Genomic DNA, 21824 nt, shown 5'->3' with positions numbered 1-21824 from the left:
CTAATGGCAGCAGCTGAGCTGTGCTGGTGGTTGTGTCACACCTGGGACAGCATCCCACACCATGCTGGCTAGGAACAGCCAACAGCACGGATGATCTTGGGGTCCATATGGTTCTCATGGCCATCCGTTCATCTGGTGGAGAGGCTGGAACGTAAAACATTCTGTCTGATTAGAAGTGAGTTCTCCACTCACTCATATATCATGTCAGACTGGACGCTGTTGAATTCATCTCCTCCAACCTACTAAAATGTTCCAAGTATGCATTCACCGACCAGAAAAAATACAAAAAACAAAAACACGTCACCTATCATCATCCAAACCCTTCATGCAACAATAATTTCCATCACAATACTGCATAAATTAACAGAGAAACTGGTTACTTCCACGCTTTCAACAGCTTAGGAATAAAAGGAACCAGCACTCAGTCATGCCTCGCGTATCTTTTTCAGTTCTCGATACCAAGGCACTTCAAGAGGTCAATTAGTTCCTAAGAAATACCAATATCTGTGAAACAAAATAAAAACTATAAAGATACGTCCGTCATAAGCATCCTTTCGAACATAAACTACCACGGTTCCGTTCAGTCTTGGGTAAATTCAGAATTATGGACAGAAATTGCTGCCTTATTTATGGACCTGCAAACACAGTTCCGTGCATCGACACCAAAACGAAACATCTTAAAACTGAAACAACTCAAAGATGAATGCGTACTTACTTACACCATACTTACTCGTACACTGAGTACGCTGTGCATTTAGCAACGCCTACGTAATACCTCGTGGGGTCACCTTTTGCCCTTAATACAGCCCGTGCATGTCTTGGTATGGGCTTCACAAGGTACTGCACAGTGTCATGTAGTAGTGCTATTCATGCGTTGCACAATGTGCCCAGCAATGCCCGCATATTGCCAGGTGGATGGCCGTTGCATCGAATGTCCTTTTCCAGGAGGTTCCAAACATCCTTAATTGGGTTGAGATCGGATGAGGTGAGCGGCCCTGACGGGACGGAGAATTCATTGTCATGCTCCTGAATCCAATTAGCAACCTGCTGGATCTTGTGGAATGGCGCGTTACCATGTTGATAGACGTCACAGTTGTCTGGATACACTGTAATTATGAAAGGGTGTTACGATAGAAAGGTACGCTTCCCCATTGAGCCATTGATTAAGTGATTAGAGAGCGCATGCAAGCATTAAAATCCCGTTTCCAACTCTATCAACATGATAGAGTGGAAACGGGATTCATCACACCAGGCGACATATTTCCACATGTCGATGGTCCAGTGTTGACATGTCCATTAGGCATAGTTTCCTATCTCGAAGTGATCATGGGTACTTGTGATGGCGGTCGATTTCCATAGCTTATACGAGCTAATGTCTGGAGCAAAGTCCGTGTGGATATTGGTCTTGCTTTTCCTACATTTTTTGTGTGGTTACCTGGGCCACTGTTCGGCTTCGCTATTGTGTTACGAGACGAGACACACGACGCTCACTATAGGCATTGACCACGCGTAGCTGTCCCACGTGTGACCTTTGGCTGACCTTTTACCGTGACCGCTGTTGAGCAAGTCACGGTAAAATCAGATACTACATAACGGGACCACTTATCCATGTTGGCCCTTGTCTGGCACTTGCGTGTCTTAGGTAGAAAAGATCCATTCATTCTTGCAGACGCTCAAAAACTGATCGCCACGTTTGGGAACTACAATCTTGTATCAGCTGTTCCTGATTTTTAGCCTACACAAACATTACGTGCAAGTCAATTCATACACAAGGGGGTATTGCTAATGCAGAGGCTACACAGTGTATATAAAAAAAAGATAAACTGCAGCCATTATCAACCCACTGCAGGATGGAAGCCTCCTCAACAATTCATGTTGAGGGAAATGGACAATAATCTGCCACGCTGGTCCACTGCGAGTTGGCAGATCGACCGTATTTAGGGGATTGAACCCCAGTCTACTCAAGGAGCGTGTGCTACTGCACTCCTGCTCCTGACCACTCGGTTACTGAGGCCTAGTGCAGCGTAAATCCTAATCGAAGTCTCAAGAACAAACTTCTGACACAGTGGCTTGCTGCCCTGCTGAATTCAACTTTAGACATAATTTATCTCTCGGAGACGTCAATACAGCCTAGCTAACGATCTACTTCTACCGTAACACCTACATTACGAAGCCTTTACAGATTCATATGAACTGAAAAGTCTTGGGACTGCCAAATAAGAAAAAGTTTAAATGTCCAAAAAACCTCCAATAGCATTTCTACCGAACTGGGAGCTGCTGCAATTCTAATTCACTAACTGAGTTATTCCCATTGGATTAAACTGTAATTGATATCGTTGATTAGATTGATACCATCTATATGGAAAAAAATAGATGTCAGTATATCAGAAGATTTCATGCCACCATCTGTAAACACCAACTATAATTAGCCAACTTAATAAACTGGTTTTTGGCAATGGGAGAAACTTATGATTGACACTGTCCCACAATCAGCCAGAGAGCCCCTGACCTGATTTTCTTTCTCCTGTTTGTAATTATTAGCTAATTTTCTAATACATATCCTTCAAATCTGACGATGGCATTATGGTTACTTCAACTATGATATTCCGTTAATTTAAAAGGGGAAAAGTAAGAAATAATTAAGTAATTATCAGTCACATAATTATCTTTTCTTTTCAGGTCAGAGCCATCGACGCATAAACGATATTATTTCATCATGGCTTCCAACCAATTTATCAATAATCAAGAGATAGTCCCATTTCTCAAGTTCTACTCTTGGAATGCAAGGGGCCCATGTCTCTGAGGGCGTATAGGACGAGATTGATATGATATGTCTTTTTTAACAGGTGTGGGTCACTGGTGTGAACCAGCTGTCGCTTGGAGACCCACCGTAGAAAAGTCAGCTTCGAATGTATCAGGTTAACGTGCTCAGTGAATGATAGCTTAGACTCGATTATGACTTCCAGATCACTAATGGGCATCAGGTAGTCGAACACTGGAATAAGGTACAGTCCAATTCTACAGAGGCAGTGAGCCTGGCTAAGTTCAAAGAGGAACTGGATGGTTATCGTGTGAGAATGGAAATAATATGAATATTCAGAATATATCCACTTACTTACTGTATGTTGGTTTTTTCGAATCATTTGATCTTACTAATACTAATCTGCAATACTTGAAATTTAAATTTCATGAAAAGTGAAGGCCCCACCACAAAATCGCTTCTAAACTTCAAAAAGTAGTGCATTATGTTTCATCTCTAGAACATACAAACTTATAAAGCTCACATAATAAAATGATTAAGATTTAGATTAGATTATCATTAGTAGAGGCATGTGATGCAAGAAAGCTTATTCAGCATTAGTCAAAAAAAAAAAAAAAAAAAAAACTCTTATCATTTCACTCGTCCATTCGCTCCAAAAGTTTGTCCAGTTCTTCCTTGAATTTATTTAGGCTGTCAATTTCCACGACAGATGGAAGTTTGTTCCAGCAATCAACCACCAACTGGTTAAAGACAAGTTTCCGCAGATCTACTCTACAAATGTCTTTCCTCAATTTGAATTTATTCCTCCTCAGGTGCGTAATCTGAGCAAAAGGAAGAATCCCATCAGCATTGAGCTTGCTGAAATCATTCAAGGCTTTATACATCTCATTCAGATGACCTCGCAGGTGCCTAGTCTTCAGATGCTGCAATTTGCAGAACTTGGACCTTTCTTGGTGAGAGCAACCTTTGTTCCCCTCAATAATCTCGTTGCCCTTCTCCGTACTCGTTCTAGCAACTCTATATCCTTCCTTAAATGAGGGCTCCAGTCCGGTACAGTACTCAAATGCTTTTTCTTTGTGATCTGGATCCTTAATAAGTTGACAGAACTGGGATAACTATTGGACCAACAACTATTAGTAAAAAACACTTCATATAATGGGTTACCATGGTCATGCAGTTGCTGATAAGCCGCAGCTATTTCCTATGAATACATGTACGTCAACGTCTATCCTGGTGCAGAGAACGGAAGCATTAGATATCGAAGCAACAGCAGAACATGACGTGGAGTGATAAATTACGTTACACCGACCAGACAACAGATGGACGCACCTGGATGTGGGATATAAACAAGGACTGTTTCATCTAGCCTGTATTGCACCAACGATAAAGTTCGGTGGCGATATGGCCCTCTTTTGCGTGGCTTGGAGTCCATCTGCTAGGTGTCATCAATGAAACCATGAATCAATCATCTCTATTTTGAGATCGAAACAATTCTGATTCCTGAACTGTTTAGGGACTGTACTTATACGACAATGACAGCTCTCCAGGTCACAAAGCACAATCTTATGACAGTGGTTTGCAGAGAATACGTGATGAACCTGCCATTGCAGCCCAGAATCCAGACTCCCACAAACTAAAAAAATTCTAGAATGCGTACACTGGGGCACAAATGTTATGTCAAATACAAAAAATCCCTTTCAGCTACCTGGCCATTTCGGCCTGATTTTGTTCTGCCCTCCACTCTCCCAGTTACCCTTCTCCTTAAAGAGTCTTTCAAAAAGTGTCTCTTTGATAATTTCACAACATGGCTATCTTGAAATCGATAGCGTGAGCGATAAACACAAGACAGTGGTTCTGAAAAAAGGCCCTTTTTATAATGTTACTTGATTTGCATGCTGCAACATGTTGTGCATATTAAAAAACAGGCCTTGAGCTTCGGGTTGCGTATCACTCTGTATTCTTTCTGTTAACGACTGATAAACTGATTTAACTTTATTAAAATATTAAAATAAAATATACATAAGATATAAAATATAAATAAACCTGGTAGAAATGTTAAAATACAGATAGGGATATATAGATAAAAATATAAATGAATATAAAATTATAATAGAAGCTTTGGGGGCGAAGTGTCCCTTCTTCAGCTAAATAGCGAATGGTGTACTGCGTATATACACATGCTTATATGTGTATATATGTTAGATAAAGTAAAAATAAAAGTTGACTGGATATCATCACGGATTACATGTCTGGCGTCGTTAATGCAAAATAACGCAGGCACACGTGACGAACGCCAGCGCTCATAGCACTGCAGAATGGCAGACTCCATAATGGGGTGCGTATGTACTCCTCTATTACGGTTCATAGCGCTATTACAATTGATTATGTGCAGTGCCTCGAGCCATGAGCGCTGGCGGTAGTCACGTGAATGGTCGATGATCTGATTGTCACGCTGGGGATCAAGATTGAATAGAGAATTTTGTGGATACCTTTGTTTATGGGGACAGACAGGTTATTTTGTTTTATGAATGACAAATATTTCATTCTATTTTTATTTGTATTTAAAAAATGTATTCGCGTTTATGTGTTTGTACCTTAGCTTTTGAGCACCAGTGTATAGAAGAAAAAGTAAGGTCTCTCATGAAATTCTCCACTTAAAAATAAAACAGTACAGTGCTCGGTTGTATCATTATAAGATAAGGTATTACTTAGATATCATTTTATACCTACAAGAAATTAGACAACCTACGTGTTTCCCTCCTCCCGTAGGTAATTATCCAGCTGACTTTGAATTTACCCAAACTGTCAGCCTCTACAACCCATTTAGGTAACATATTCCAGTAATTTATAACTCGCTGGCTAAAATAAAACTTCCTGCAATCAGTCTAAACATCTCCCCCCTGTAACTTAAGAATCATTTTCTAGAATCATTTATAACCGTGAAAATTTCGTCCTCATCCATTTTTCTTATGCCTCTCACAGCCTTAAACACCTCAATCAATCGTCCGCTGAGGTGCCTAGTTTCCAAGCTCTGCAGCCCACATATTCGAAGTCTTTCCTGATATGGACGCCCTTTTGCCGATCTCACTTAGCGTCTTTGGACCCTTTCAAGAAGCTTAATGTCTTTCATTACGTGCGGTCTCCACTTTTGAACACAATATTCTAAGTGTGGTCTAACATAAGCCTTATATAATAGGATTATGACGTCCTTTTCTCTACTAGCAATTGTTCGATAGATCATCGATAGGACACTATGGGCTTTCCTTGCAACCAGTCTACAATGCTCGGAGAACTTCATGACTGGCCGTATCGAAACAGCCAAGTCCCTTTCCTCCAGTACTGGGTTTAGTTGAACTCCAACAAGTGAACAAGTTATTTCGGGATTACCGTTCCCCAGGTGTAATACCTTACACTTTGTTGGATTAAAGCATAGCTGCCATTTTTCTGACCATCCCTGAGGTCACTGTGAAGAAGGACTGAACTTGGCTGTGATCCTTTTACACATTTTAAAGTTTTTTGTGTTTTTTTTTTTTTGACCTCTTTGAAAAACTTTCTTCGGGTTTGATTTAAACGATTTCTGATCCAAATGCATTCAAAACCTTTATACCAAGCTGTAGCAAACGCGTCTCCAAATTGAGACTTTGAGAATGGGAAAAGAAAATTGTTGTGTACTCATGTAGAAGCTTCCTGATGATAAAATGTTTTAAGCGGTTCAAAAAACTGGTCGGGACGTTGGACAATGAGTTATATGTGATGGCAAGCAAAGTTCTATTTGATTTCTCTGGCAGTATTCTATGGCTGATGAGAAACAACGTAATAGATAGCAATCAGTAATCACCAAGGTTTTGCTCGTGTTTTGTGCTTGGAGAAAAGCTCTCTCTCTCTCTCTCTCTCTCTCTAACTTTTTCTCTCTTTCTCTCTCTTCAATTTCTCTCTCTTCCCCAACTTTATCGATTTTTTTAATATATTTATATACACATTTTAAACTTTTTTTTCGAACCTTTTCAATTAAAAAAAGAGTAAAATGTTTGTAGGTTTTGTTTTTTTTTGAACTTTTTATATTAAAGTGCATCACGAAACGGATATAATTCCTTGTTCTGTCTCGGCTGTTTCCGTTAACGCACCGACAGTTTGGAGTAGACGTCAAAGCAATATCCACTGACGCATGTACAGATGAACTTCCTATTTAAAGGGTGGAGAGGCAGGTACCTCCAAGAAGAAATTTTTTTTAAGGTATTAATGTCTATAATTTCTATGACAACAAATTGAGAGGTTACATCATCACAGTGCTGGAGATATTAAACAGTTTATGTAGTTCAGGTGGGGCCACATTAAACAAAATTAGATTTGATACCATTTACTTCCATTCTATAAGAGGAATTTCTTAACGTAACACTAAACTAAAATTATAAATTTATAACAGCAGACTTATGGTGGTACTGAGGTTTCTGAACTCAATACCACCAGAACTCTGTACTCTTTAGAGGATTGCCTTTACTTTCTACAAGATTTTGCACATATATATCCTCCTGAACTCACCTTGGAAAAAACTAACAGCAATGACCATACTGCTAATTACTTAGATTTGGATATTGATATTAAGAAACTCAAAAACAACCATCAATATATACAATACAGCATACGGTATACAGTTTATATATACGTGCATGTGGCTTCCGAGTTCTTTTGGCTTCATACTTCGTCGGATTCAGTAAGTTTCTTTGGCTGCTTACTTCTTCGGATTCAGTGAGTTAAGCTTGATTTTAACTTTAAATTTTCTTTTTTAGTTTAGTCCAAACCGCCTTTACTGCTAAATTCATAATTCCTTTACCGCCACATTGGCGTATATTTCATGTCAGAAACAGAAGCCCACTTCTTGCTGTCTCCCTTGTGATTTCGATGGTTGACCCCTGAAGAAGACTTTGGGATCACGAGTTATTCAACAATAAGTGCTTTCTTATTATTTTATTGTAATTTTTGGTCTTTTCCGTAGTTCCCATCTCCGTTTGTATTCATTTTCTATTCTCATCCTCTCAATTAACTTATATATAAGCAGTTTATTTAATCTGAAAATAACCTTCTCTTTTAAGAGTGCATCATATGTACTGAAAATACTGTAATGTAATTTGCTCTTTCATTTTCCACTAGCATTTGCTTTCAAAAACTCTAAAAGTAAGATTTTCGTCAGGAGAGCTTACAGATCAAGCTGCTGGTTTTCCACAATCGGGCGGGAGTGGGATGTCCAAGTGTGTCTGGATATTGGCAAAGGACATTGTCAACATCTCTTATGAGCTATATTCTGATGTATGTTCATTATGTTTGTATAATATAACGTATGTTAAAGAATTTTTATGGAGGTACTAACCTTTTCGTGGATTTTCTACCTGGTGGTGCTCTGTACAATATATTCATCAAAGATTTAATAAATTATCGGCTACTCGAAGTCATTTTTATTCATTTCGCTAAACGTAATTTGACCTAAACGTACTGTGTGATCAATAACTTGGTCCTGACAACACTGAAAAGCACGTAAACAAACTTTATATACATGGTAGTAAAAAATGTTTGACATTTTAACATACGCAAACGACTGTACAAAGAGCGTATATACCGGAAATTTGGTCAATAGTTTCTGAGAAGACTAGCAGAGTTCTCAATTAGCCTTTTATGATTAGCTGTAGCTTTCTCCGAAGGGCCCAAGAGCTTAGCTTATCATACATTTATACAGATCTAATCAATTAATAAGAGAGTTGTTTTTTGATGTCGATTCCAGTTGACTCGAAGGCGTTGTAACGGCTTCGACATCTTTACAAGTATAATATTCGCCTCTTCCAGCATAGTGTGGCCACTGCTTTATGATCTCGTATAGAACATCGCCGGGTGAAAGAGTACAGCTAGCATCCCGGTGCCCATGTAGTTTGTAATCCTTCCTAATGTAGCCCTGTGGGAATCAAAACAGAACTTCACAAATGACTTTGACACCAGAAATAATCATACAGCAACGCGGAAATCTCTCGATACAAATTTGATTTCAATGTCGGTGTACCACTTACCAATTTTACTCCACATCTGATCGTGTCCTTAGCAGCATTTAACATTATCCTGCTTGGAGTCTGAGACTGAAAATTACCCATGAATGCTAGGGCTATAGATATGTTGTTGTATTTGTGAGTGTGGGCACCCACACGGTCCCATCCTCGAACTCGATAGACACGGCCATCATTTCCGATCACAAAATTGTATGAAAGGTCCCACCATGCTGTAAAAGAAACCAGACAGACTGAGCGTTATGGACGAAATAAAATCTCTCAAAACATAACTAAATTGTTCTTTGCGTTCAATATGTAATGGAATTCTGCGCAATTGGTATTATTATATTTAGAAAGTAACGATACTAACCCCAAATGTTCATCTGGAAATTCTGCATCTGTCGCATGATTTCGCTGCACGTTGCTTTATCGGAACACCTTTTCCCTGCCGTGTGGTGGATGAATACATGTTCAACAGGAACTGGTAGAGGGTCAAATCCTTTGGCTGGCCGTCCTCCCCATTCTTTTCTTTCAACGATCTTTACTTTACTACATTCTGCAGGGAATGTTAAAAACTCAATTAGAATCTTCAGTTTATTTACCGTGGTTGTTACAGTTCTATGACACATGCACGGATCATTAAGATGTAGTATTGGGTAAAACAATCTTGAAAATTATAATACTGGAACTATATATGTACTTCGAGGTGTATTTGATTTAGGTGACATTTTAAGCAGCTGTCACAGTCTGCCAATTTCGGGACCATGTCCCTGAGCCTCCAGGCTTTAACATGGGCAGATCGGTTCTAAGCTGGTTCCTACAAATTGTTCGTCCCCCCAGAAAATGTAGGTGTGCCATTCCCTGAAAGACTTTCTGGTAAAAAAAAAAAGGACCAATAAGTTAGTCCCCAAGAACATCACATTAACTTATTCTAACATTTATTGTCATGTAAGAAACTGGACTATGCCACTTACCGTAACTTGTCGGGTTTGGATCACAACCGTTGTAACGTTTAGATCCTGTCAGGACAACACACGCAGCTGTCGTGATAGCAAAGAGCAGAGTTTTGGACACAGCCATGTTTGAGTGTATCTGAAATGTAAAATTTAGTTATTTCAACGATCCCAAAAACAGCAACACGCCAATAGATAACACTCCTCTTTTTATAAAGAAACAACAAATGCTGTTATTTACATATACAGATATATCTTAAAATTAACATCGATAAACAGAGAAAGAACATATACACCGAAATCCGACTGATTATAAGTTCGCAAGCACACTAGTTTCCAACAGGTGTTTCAAGAGTAAAGCGTTTATGAGGCCCATTAAGTTTATTTTATGATCAACTAAGCGCGCCTTACACGGTCTTATCAGGATATTAAATCAGGTCATTTAGTTTATTATTTATCTTCAACCGCGCTAAAATATTTTAATGTCAGAAAGTCAACAGGTGATGACATCATTTACTGACCGTAAAAAGAGATTTCTATTCAAACATACAGAAAATATAATCATACGGATAATTCATATAATGCATATTGAAAATCTCACAAAAAATCAGTTATATCGTCCGATTCCACTCCTCTATCCATCGTGAAGGAAGAGAATTCAGCATTTTGCAGGTTTGAGTCTCTACAACGTCCCACAAAATGCGTGGTTAATTACCAGTGTTTGGCTGTTATAAACAATTGCAGTTCCCTCTTTTTCCTATGGCTGTCCAGATTATAAACAGATCTATACGAGAGGCAGTCAATAAGTCAATTTACCCACACACAGAAATACTTGATTTAGAGATTTGAAACTTGGCTGGCAATTTCATCCTTCTCTACGTTAGCTTCTTTCTAGAGCTACGCATTTTTCCCATTTGAGGATAAGTTCTTTCAGGTCTCTTGAATAGAACTCCTCACTTCAAGTAGAAAACTAGTCTTCCACTTAATTACTTATCTCCTCATGAGTCTGTCTGAAGGTGAGAGATCGAGAGAATAAGGTTGGTGTTGCAAATTTTCAAAGCCACTTCTGATGGTAAAGTCGACTATGAGAGCAGCCTTGTGAGCAGAAGCATTTTCAGCCAGGAGGCAGACACCTTTCGATAGCTTCCGCATCTCAAATCAAATCTCTCTTGACTTTCCCCAGGAGGTTTCTGTGATATTAGTGATGCTGTTGCTTTTTGGGAGGTATTCTGTAAGGTTGATACCTCTAGAGTGCCAGAAGACTGTCAACATGACCTTGCTGGAAGACAATTGGACCTCGGCTTTTTTGGGGGGGGGGGTTGGCGATGATTAGTGTTTCCATTGTTTACTTCTCTGTTTTGTTTCTGGATCATCATCACAGTTCGGTAAAAAACAATCAAAACTCTATCTACAAAGCTCCATCAGGGGCCTAGCGGCTAACTGGCCGGACGAACAATGGACACAACATAGTACATACTCCACACACTTTTAAATCCCTGGCTTGTCCGATACATAGAACATACGCGGAGATGGGCGAAATCCCAGGAGCCGTCAGACCCTCAACATACCTAATACCTAATACAAAGCTCCATCAATTTTAAGGAACACTCTTGTGGAGTATTCCTTAAAATGGATGGAGAAAAAACTGCAGAAAGTCATGCATTACGGTGCAAACAGACCCATGGCAATTGTTCACTTCATTTTCTATAAAATTTATAGTAACACGTCTGTCTTCACGGACTAGCTGTTCCACTTCACCATAATGGCAAGGTCTTGGATGAGATGGGGCTTAGCCGACATCTGAAATATCTTTTCCAATTTTTCTCATTCTCGTATGATAGATAATCCTCCCCATATACAGCTTTCATCTCCTCATGGATTTATGTTGCTTCTTTGCAAATGAAGAAATTTCATAACCGATTGGACCTCAACCTTCTCCAGCATACCACCTTTCACTGTATTCACGGCTCTAGTTCAGTAACCAATGGATGCAGAAAAACAAATTTTTAAAATAAATATACATTAACTTATAAGACTTAGTAATGCGAAATATTTATAAATAATATCAAATCCTGAACTAAAATATTTCTAGGCTAGGATAAATGCTTACTGATCACCCCCTTATTTAGAGTATTTGAACAAAACTTTCATTAAAGACACGAAAAAATGATGCCACATTGCCAAATAACCTCCCAACTTATTTGAACAGCCTCGCACAAGCCCTGGTTCGCTCTCAGTCAGACATAATATTTGTACAGATCTTGTTGAGCAGTGACAATTTTTTTTTCGAAATGATAAGCAACATTGGTGCTAACCCTCATAAGTGCACTGCTTATCTCAAGGTTCCTTTCCACTTTAAAAAAAAAATGCCTCTTGTGGTAACGCAAATAATGTACTCCACAAGGACGTAAATGATCAAAATGGTCAATCCAGACACTCTTTTTTTACCCGATAGCCAAACTGTGCTCTTATATTTCTGACATATTTTGTTCCAGCTTCCGTTCAACGAACTACACGTTGGTAATATCATCAACAAGTCTTTATCATCTGCAATTCCCCGGTACCAATCGTTTTCAATTAAAAAAACGAAAGTACTGTACTTCTTTCTATTAAAGAATATCTTTTAAACGAATAAGCGGATATCATCATGTTTTAGTATCTCCAGTTACATCACAACGTGTAGACTTCTATATATATGTTTAGAGGCAAACAAGGGAGCGAAGGGGAAGGAACTAGTGTTAGGTAATCTTGAACAGTCAGTAATAAACCTTGCGTGCTAGATAAGATCGTCTATACACATGTAGATAAACGCGAACAGCTGTAGCGATAATAATTTTTGCTTGCAACACATTTCTTATTCCATGGCACGCGTGAACAAAGCAGGGTATTAACTGGAGAAATGGAGTCACTTCGAGATGCCAAATAGCAGTTTATACTCTTTTTATTGGAAAGTTATCTTATAGGGCTAAGTGATTGTTGACCATAGTATTTGAATGCTGTTTGAGTTACCTTATCGCCAACTGGGTTCGCTTTATGGAACTTGCATTTACACATTAAACCTACTTACCCAATTATGGAAGTCCCGAAGGCATCGTTGACTCTTATTTTGCCAAACGGCGTTCAGTGATCGGTCTAGAAAACTTGCTTTTCGTTTCGAAGTATAGTGGTGTACAGCTTGTTAGATCTTAATAAGCATTTTGTTTATGTAAGGAGACGTAATGGTTGGATTAGTACATCATTGTCCAAAAGTTGAGTTGAAACCATGAGCTCTTTAAAATATATACTAAGGGGACATTAAACAAATTTGTTTCTATTTTATTTCCATTTAAAAATGATTTCACAATTTTTACGTACATTTATAAGATATAAATTGTTTTATAAATTTAAAAATAATCGCTAGAAGCAATCCAGGAAATTTTGGCAAACCAGCATATCAACAAAATACAATTTATATGAGCCCCAGTCTTTAATCCTATAATTCGTTCTTGCGTACTAAATAATCACCCGAAGGATTAAAAAGCTTTGATTGTTTGTGATGGATGCAAATAAGAAACTGGTTTTTTGAATGAGGGAATCCCAGAGATTCACCTCGTTTACCAAGGAGACATGACATTTAGAAAGGACAAAGGAAAGGCACAGGTGCCTTAAGGCATCGCTAAACATAACACAAATAACATTCATCATTAAATGAATCATTTCCTTCTGCGCTTATTTGGCGAATAAAAGGTCAATAGCGGGAAATTTTAAAGGCAAGGCAAGGTCATGAAGTGAGAAATTTTCCAACCACCGGAGAAATAATATGCAAAATCGCACAGATATTTGTAGTTATCTTATCTTACAATATTAATCCAGGGTAATTCTAGGAAAAGCCTTGAAGAATCAGCAAATGCTGTGCTGTTAGAACTCTCCAACTGGTCTTCAACACATAAATTGCAGGTTTCTATTGCAAAAACGTCTCAGATGTTGCTTAAGGGAAAGCTTAACCATGGAAGACCTCCAGTTATTAAATATAGGGAACAATCCATTAAGTACTTATCGAAGACCAAATACCTAGGCATTTATATTGATGATGCTCTCAGTTTCCTACCACATGTTCAGTATGTGAAAGAAAAGGCTAAATTGTTCCTGAGCCGAATTAAACAGATAACAAGACAAGACTGGGGTCTTAGAGGCCAAACCTTACGACTTCACTATAATTGTGTGTTTTTGTCGATAATTTCTTATGGAGCGGGTGCATGGGGCTTTAGAGCTAATAAAGTTGCTGTAGTAAAGCAACTGTTACAAGCACAGAGGGCTGCCCTCCTGACCATGTCAAGAGCTTGTCGAACTACCTCCACCATGGCTCTTCAGGTTTTGCTTGGGAAACTACCTGTCCATTTTGAAGTTCAGTACCGCTACCTTAAGTATCACCTTTTGAAGAAAATACCGTTGACCTATGATAACATCCAATTAGATCTAAGTGCTCCCATTAAGACTGAGAAGACAAGATTAAGGCAAATTTTTATTGCAAAATGGCAGCAAGAGTGGTCTTCATCTGATATTGGTGCAGTCACAAGGGACTTTCTGCCTGTAGCAAGTGAAATTAAAAAGGAGGAGTTAAAGTGGTTTTCGCCGGGCTTATATGGTATGTTTATATTAACTGGCCACGGAAGTATAAATAGTAAACTTCACAAACTGGGACTTTCACCAACAACATCTTGTTTGTGTGGCCAGGAAGAAACTGTTAACCATATTCTTCATCAATGTCATTATTATAACGATCTTCGACGTGACCTACTTAGTGTAGTTCCTAACTTGGACTCCAGCAACAATAAAATTCTGGTTGAGTCTCAGACAGCTTTTAATGCTATGAATGTGTTTGCTTCTCGTGCATTTAAAAGAAGAACCGAAATTAGGTCCTAGTTTTACTGTTCCTGCGAGTTCTTGGATCCTTTATTGGATTAGGAAAGAAATATCTCTCATTTTTGATTGGATTCTATATTTGCAACTGATTAGTATCATAAAGTGGTACACTATACTTTCCTGGATTTTATAATAGACTTGTTCTTGATGTGAAACTGTTTTCTGCAGAATAGGTTTTTTCTGTATAAGGAAGAGGCAAACTGTAATTAAGATGTTTTACTGATCCTAGTTCCTAGGATGGGATTTTCCATGAGATAGGTCTCCATGGTTAGAGAAGTTAGTCCACTTCTCCACTTCTTCCTACTTTATTCTTGCTTAACTTCTTCTCACTTCTAACTATTGGAGAGTCCCTCTGTTGATTCTCCTCTATTCTATCCATTTACCTCCCCAGATCCTAAACTTCTCCCTCTGTATTCCTCTTTTCCACTTCACTCTCTTTTTCGGGCACTCTCAGGTGTTATGCCCTGGGCTTGCCCAGCAGGAGATAATTGATCCTGGCCGCCTCCACGTGGCGGGGATGGGGGGTGAGACGTAGTGACCAGGTGTTACTGCTTCTTACCTGCTAAGAGCCAGGCACCGGCCGATAACATAACAACAGAACACATCATAACACTTACACGACCAACACACTACATACAATTGGCCGGTTTTGGCATAAGCTTCAACACAAGAAGTACAATAGCGGCTTATGGGGGAAACCCTGGGATCCGCCACAACAACACATGAATATCCCTGAATATCCCCCTGTAGTTGTCTTATCGATACTATGGTCAGGTATAGCTGAACTCAAAAAATTACTGGCTTAACCGGAGACGGACATGTGATAGAGATTGTAGAAGTTGCTTGAATAGTCCATTGAATCTAAAGGTAGACCGTAATCTCTGAGATTATTTCTGTTTTTAATTTATTGGCTTTCTAAGAAGCTCAACGGAAGAATATTGCTCACACTTAAATCTTTGCTGTAAAACTTCCTTAAAAATTCAAAAGTAGATTCGCTACTGAAACAAACGTGATTATTTTTTCAAGACTACAGTGGAAATGAAACCGTTAATTATATGGTGGGTGCATTCATTAACTACATACAGGTCTATGGTATAATTAGTGTTTTGTTTTTCCTCTACATTCCTTACATTCACTTTTTTTTTCCAATGAAATGCTTCTGTATTTGGAGCAGTTCCATCAGGGATCTAGCGATGTATCCATTCCACCGGAAAGCATCATTATCATCATAGAAGGGTAAGAATTTCCGGCTTAACACGGAAGTTTCCCGGAACCAAAATGATTTCACGGAACTCAAACATTAAAATAGCATCACATCCACAATGGAAAGTCGAAAGTGAAGTAATACTTTCACTTATTTGATATTTGGTTCACTGTATACTAGTGTGCAAAATTTAAGGACCAGTCAGGTTTTCATCTGTAGCTTCTCATAGGAGTGGCCTGGATACGGGAAAAGCATACCAAAGGAACTTCATGAGGTACATAAATGATGAAGAAAACAACACCGACCACAACAACGGAAACAAAACGGTACAGTGGGACTTTACTCAAAAATGGCAACATAGCACTAGTTGTCATGATCCAGATGCATCACTGCCAAAAATGGAACAAAGGGAAGAGGTGGTCCTCAGTAGAAGATGTGGCCACCCCCTAATGTCGATTGCATGCTTTGCACCGCCTGTCCATACTTAGAACAATGTTGTTGATAAATTCTTGCGGTAACATCGTCCATTACTCTGTCAGCGCCATCTGCAGTTGGTGAACATTTTCTAGTGGGTGAGGACGTGCCGCTAGGCGTCTCCCCAAGAGCGTCCCATATGTGTTCGATAGGATTTAGATCGGAGGGAATGGGCAAGCCAATCCATACTAACAATTTCCTCCCTCTCCAAAAGCATATCAACAGATGCAGGGCGATGGGGTGTGGCGTTATCATCCATAAACACGAACTCGGGGTCAATGGCGTCTCGGAACAGACGCTCATGGGGAAGGATTACCTCAGTGCAGTAGCGTGATCCGGTTACAGTACCGCCTTACAGTATCTGTAGTTGTGTACGTCCATCCAAGATAATGCCTCCTCAGGCGAGAACACCTCGACCGCCATATCGACCCCTTTCAGTGATGTCTGCGGGATGATCCCGTGTTCCAACCTCTCGCCAGATTAGCTGACGTCCAGAATCGCTGCTGAGACTGAATATACTCTCATCAGTAAAGAGTACCTTAAGTAAAGATTTTGTAGTTGTAACCTTTAGAAATACTGTTGGTCCTTAAGTTTTGCATACCAGTGTACAAAGAACACTGACTGAAAGCGGTAGCCAGAAAGATTGCGTGTTGCTCTAGCTGTACTCCATGAATCAGAAAATGGTTAGCTTTAGAAATTTTATTAGCGTGTGGGTGGGCATATGTCATTTTCATCTTATTATAGGAAATTATAAATTCTAAGAATAAACATTATACATTGTGTTGTATTTCCACAATGGAAAGTTGAAAGTGAAGCAATACTTTAACTTATTTGATATTTGGTTCACTGTACAAAGAACACTGACTGAAAGCAGTAGCCAGAAAGGTTGCGTGTTGTTCTAGCTGTAGTCCATGAATCAGAAAACGGCAACCATGCGTTTAATGTCTCGTAACTTTCAGCCGAAAACAAAACGGTATTATTAGTAGTATTAGAATGGCTAAATGATGGGGTGTCACCATCATCTTATGTAGACCGACAATCGCATCCTGTTCCCTACTTGCAAAGACACAATGAATCATTAATAGCACGCAAGTATGGTAAACTACATGGTTGATAGTACAGTAACATCTAAATCTTATTTGCACTGAACCACCTTTAGCTCACCCCTAAGTTACTCCTGGATTTTCCTTCCTTAGGTGCTGAACCATATATTTAGTTACCTTATTTGGAATTTATCAGACCATATTTAACTGGTCCTCGTGATTTTGAAGCACCACAATCTGGTTGTGGTCGGCCATACTCTGAGTCTTGAAATCATCCCCAAACTGATATTTTTACCCCGTATTCCCTCATTAAACTTATTAAGGAAAATTAGAAACAAGATTTGGGATTGAGTCCAGCGTCGGTCCCTGAGGGAATCCAATTACTATGGTTAGTGGTTTCGTCACAAGTGTCACACAATAATCAGTGACTGTTACATGTTCTTTATTATTACTGAATTAAAGATAAGATTTTATCTTTCTTCTGTACTATTTCTGCATTGGAATGACTGTGTTAGTGTCTTCGGGAATAAATCCCTTAAACAGTTCCCATAATTCATTGGTACCACACAACATATAGTTATCATTCCAGTTAGTAGAGTCCAACCATAAGTTTAAGGACAAAAATTTAGGTTAAATTTTTATTCTATTAGGTGAAAATGTAACCAGATCGACGCTAAGAAACCTTGTTTCCAATGTTTCTTCTAAATCCGCAACCTAGTTACCGGATAAGAGCATAGTTATCTTTGTGTATCATTTACATATAGTTAGGCATGCATCGCCTTCATCCTATTATAAGAAATCATTGTAAATCCTAAAAACAAATAAAAAACTGTGGTGCCATTTCGCTGTGGTAAAATGCGTTTTTCTACATAAATCAGAAATGTTCCATAAAAACAGCATGACGTCACAATACAGTTAATGTCATGCGCTGAATGCCATGTTATTTTTAGCCTGTTATAGGAGTATTTACTAGATGGTTTTAAATAAATTTAATTACGAAAAAAAATTTAAATGAGATCTCTTAAATTATCAAAACTGAATTCATGTTCAATTTGAGGTTTATTTATCGAATACTACGAGTGTTAAAAGTCTATCCGAAACGAAAGTAATTATGAAACAGCAACTGCACTCTCTGTGTTCAAACACATTTCAACCTTCCAAGGTTACTTCAAACGAGTTTTTGTTTGTATATTCTTCGTCTCAAATGTTACAGGTCAAGCTCCTTTCTTTTGGCCTTGAATGCACGCATTTCCCCCCCCAAAATTCGAGCAGTGACCCCTGTTGACAAGTAGATCTGTGTCACAAGGAATTTTAAGTTCCTTCTCCAAACACCGATTTATTAAAATATATCTAATTATATTAATCGAATCTATCCAATAATAAAGCAATTTTTAACCAGACATCTGCGAGAGGAGAAGAAGGAACAGTATGCAACTTAGTGTACTTCATTATATTTCACATATATTATAGATAACGATGGATACAGATGCCCTTATCAGAGGAATGTTGTTCCCCTGTCAATAGTTTGCTGTTCTGATTGGTTGGGTGGGGGAAAGAAACATTCCCCATATAAATTAAGACAAAAGACGTTTGCCAAAGTCTGGAATCGGTCTTAGATAGATAAACAAAAACCTATAAACAAGGTTTTACTGATCCAAGCAATAGTTTACAGTTGATTTAATCACAAAGAGACTCTTAGACTAAACTTGCATGATTTTATATTTATTATTATTTTTTTTTATAGCTGCTGATTTGAAAGTCCCTCCCGGTCAGGTTTTACCACTACATCTATGCTTATAATAGTATTTTCACAGAAAGCAACACACCTACCTTAAATTGTGGACGTTTCTAGCTCCATAGCAGCTCGCGTTAAAACCGGTTGAATGCTAATACTCGCTGTCTAACGCGGATGACCTCTGGACCGTTCTCGTTAAGACTGCGTGCGTCGACGAACAGCCACGTGCTTTTTAAGGGAAGCAGTAGTAGGATGGAAATGTGGAAGCGCGCGCAACCGTTGTTTAGAGGACCTCCTCCCATAATTGAGAACATAAAATAAAGTCGGAGAAACATTGCGAAAATAATTTCTCCTCTGGTATATATAGATTGTGACGTGGGAGAAGGAGTGCTTTTGTAGTATTGAGTTCGACAGGTCATCGAAGAAGTTATTGGTGGGAAGGATGGAGATGGAAATTAAAGGAAAATTTTCCACACACGCGCACGCAAATGTTTTGCAACTTATTGTGACAGTTTTCTGCTAAAAATTTATTTCTCACAAATTTCTCAGAATTACTGTACTTTTATATCAGAAAAAGGAGTCTCTCTCTCTCTCTCTCTCTCTCTCTCTCTTTTTAAGCTTGCTCGTAGTGGTAACTTCAGGAAGATATCAAGTTTTACAAAGATAAACTTGCAATAAAGTATAACCACTTTACCCCTTATCTAGCGTTATATTTTCTGGATTGACTTTGCCTTAACAAGACTTATCGAATACCTTGTAGGGACATCTTTTGCCAGTAATACAGCCCGTACACGTCTTAACATGGACACGTTTTCAAGTGGATGGTCGTAGCATTGAATTTCCTTTCATAGTAGGTCTTAATCATGCTTAATTGGGCTGAGATCTGCTGATTTGGGAGGCTATAGGAGGACTGAGAATTCATCGTCATTCCTGAAACCAGTTAGCAACCTGATGGGTTTTATAGCATGTCCCCTGGTAGTGGTGCCCTAAGCTTGAGGTCCTCGGGCGTTGGGTACATAGGGCAAGAAAGGCTTTCCAAAGATCAAGTCGCAACTGGCCCCAAAAAGAAATAGAGGCACTCAGAGAACAATATATTTTTTTATTTCTTAAGTTAAAACGGTCCCAAGCCAGCTTATGGAAAACACACCAAGTGTTTATGGACATTACTGTACCCAGAAAGGCTATTCCATGTAGTGTTACACATTCTGTATTCTGCTCCATAGCAGACTAGTATAATGTGCGTACACAGTATAGAAATCATCACAATAACAGAAACCTCAGGAACACTTACATGGCACAGATTGGACTCAAAAAGAAGGAATCTTGGCATGCCTTTGGTTGGGACGTCCAGAATCGCCGACTCCTGGGGGTATAGTCTACTGGATTGTAAACAAAAAAGAAGCTCCAAAGAGGTGAAATCATGCAAACTACTACAACACCAGATGGGTCCCCAACCCACACGCGGGGAGACAACGTTCTAAATGCACTCTTCCCAACAGTTAGCAAGCCCTTGACAGAAGAACAGACAGAAATCTGCATGGAAAATTCTAGCTACCAATCTGATGTGACGGAATCCCTCTTCACATTAGAACAATTGAAATCTGCCATTGACAAGATCAAGAAAAACAAATGTCCAGGCCATGATTCATTGAGGTTGATGTAACTAAAAAACGAGCAACAGTATACTCGAATCACACCCTTCAGCTGTTTAACAACTGCCTTACAAAAGGCAAAATCCCAGACACTTAGAAACAAGCTAACTTCAGAATTATCCTTAAGAACCAGGAAAAGGTTCCAGATCAACCTAGATCTTACAGACTTATTGCACTACTGCCAGTACTTGGCAAAAGGCTAGAATGGTTAATTTTCCTCCGCTGGAATAATTGCTACACCTCCGCAAATATGCATTCAGACACACAATTCGGTTTTAAACAGGACCATACAACAGTAGATGCTATGTACTATATGGCCAGTAAAGGAAACACAGTAAATAAAAATATTTGCTGGCTATCTCAGTGGATTTTGAAGGCGCCTTTGATGCACTTTGTCGCCTCTCAACTTATATCATATTATTCAGGATTACTTAAGGAATAGACATGTCACAGTGCGTACCAGATTACAAGCAATTACTCGCACTGTGACCAGGGGACGCCCACAATGCTCAGTACTGGATCCTTGGAACTCAGTAATGGATGAAGTTCTTAACACAAACCTTTGCAAAATAATCTAATCACAGAACACATTGCAAAATAATCTAATCACAGAAGGTCTCCTGGTGTGAAGACACCAGCAGACCTTCTGTGATTAGATTATTTTGCACTTCAGTCAAAATGACCAGATAGCTCTTATTTCATCTCCACCCCACTTATTTGGGTAAAAAGATCAGAAATTATGCAGTCATGGTAGCCCGTATCAGTCACTCAGAGAGGAACCTCAAAAATTCCTCATATGTGAAGCAGGCTTTGTACCTGTAATAACCTGTGGTGCTGGCATCTGGTTTCTCAGAGCAGCCATGGTCAAGAACAAGCAAAAATAGACAGAATACATAAAATTCCACTCTTAACAATAGTCTGTAAATTTTGCACCGTGAGCATCCTGTTTGCAAGTATTGGCTGGTACTCTGCTGAATCTAGAGATTATTAAAAACAGGTTAAGCTGGTTGAAAAGACGTATACCCACTGATTTCATGGGTATTGCCCTAAACCTGCACAATCTTGTCAAAC

General features: G+C 39.0%; 1 protein-coding gene across 1 annotated transcript; it reads right to left on the bottom strand.

The window, feature by feature from the left end:
• Window positions 1-8188: 8188 nt before the first annotated feature.
• On the bottom strand, window positions 8189-19306 carry LOC150090064 (peptidoglycan recognition protein 1-like). Its single transcript, XM_090389734.1, has 5 exons — window positions 19197-19306; window positions 9765-9882; window positions 9161-9346; window positions 8815-9020; window positions 8189-8702 (listed from the first exon to the last, which is right to left on the bottom strand). The coding sequence occupies exons 2-5, from the start codon at window positions 9868-9870 to the stop codon at window positions 8496-8498; spliced, it is 705 nt and encodes a 234-aa protein (XP_090245860.1). The 5' UTR covers window positions 9871-9882; window positions 19197-19306; the 3' UTR covers window positions 8189-8495.
• Window positions 19307-21824: the final 2518 nt, after the last annotated feature.

The sequence above is a fragment of the Mastigoproctus giganteus genome, chromosome 2 (genome assembly GCF_048544385.1).
Source record: "Mastigoproctus giganteus isolate SK-2022 chromosome 2, ASM4854438v1, whole genome shotgun sequence".
In the NCBI taxonomy this organism is placed as follows: domain Eukaryota; kingdom Metazoa; phylum Arthropoda; class Arachnida; order Uropygi; family Thelyphonidae; genus Mastigoproctus; species Mastigoproctus giganteus.
The sequence above is the reverse complement of the archived record's forward strand: the minus strand, read 5'-3'. Positions and strand labels throughout refer to the sequence as shown.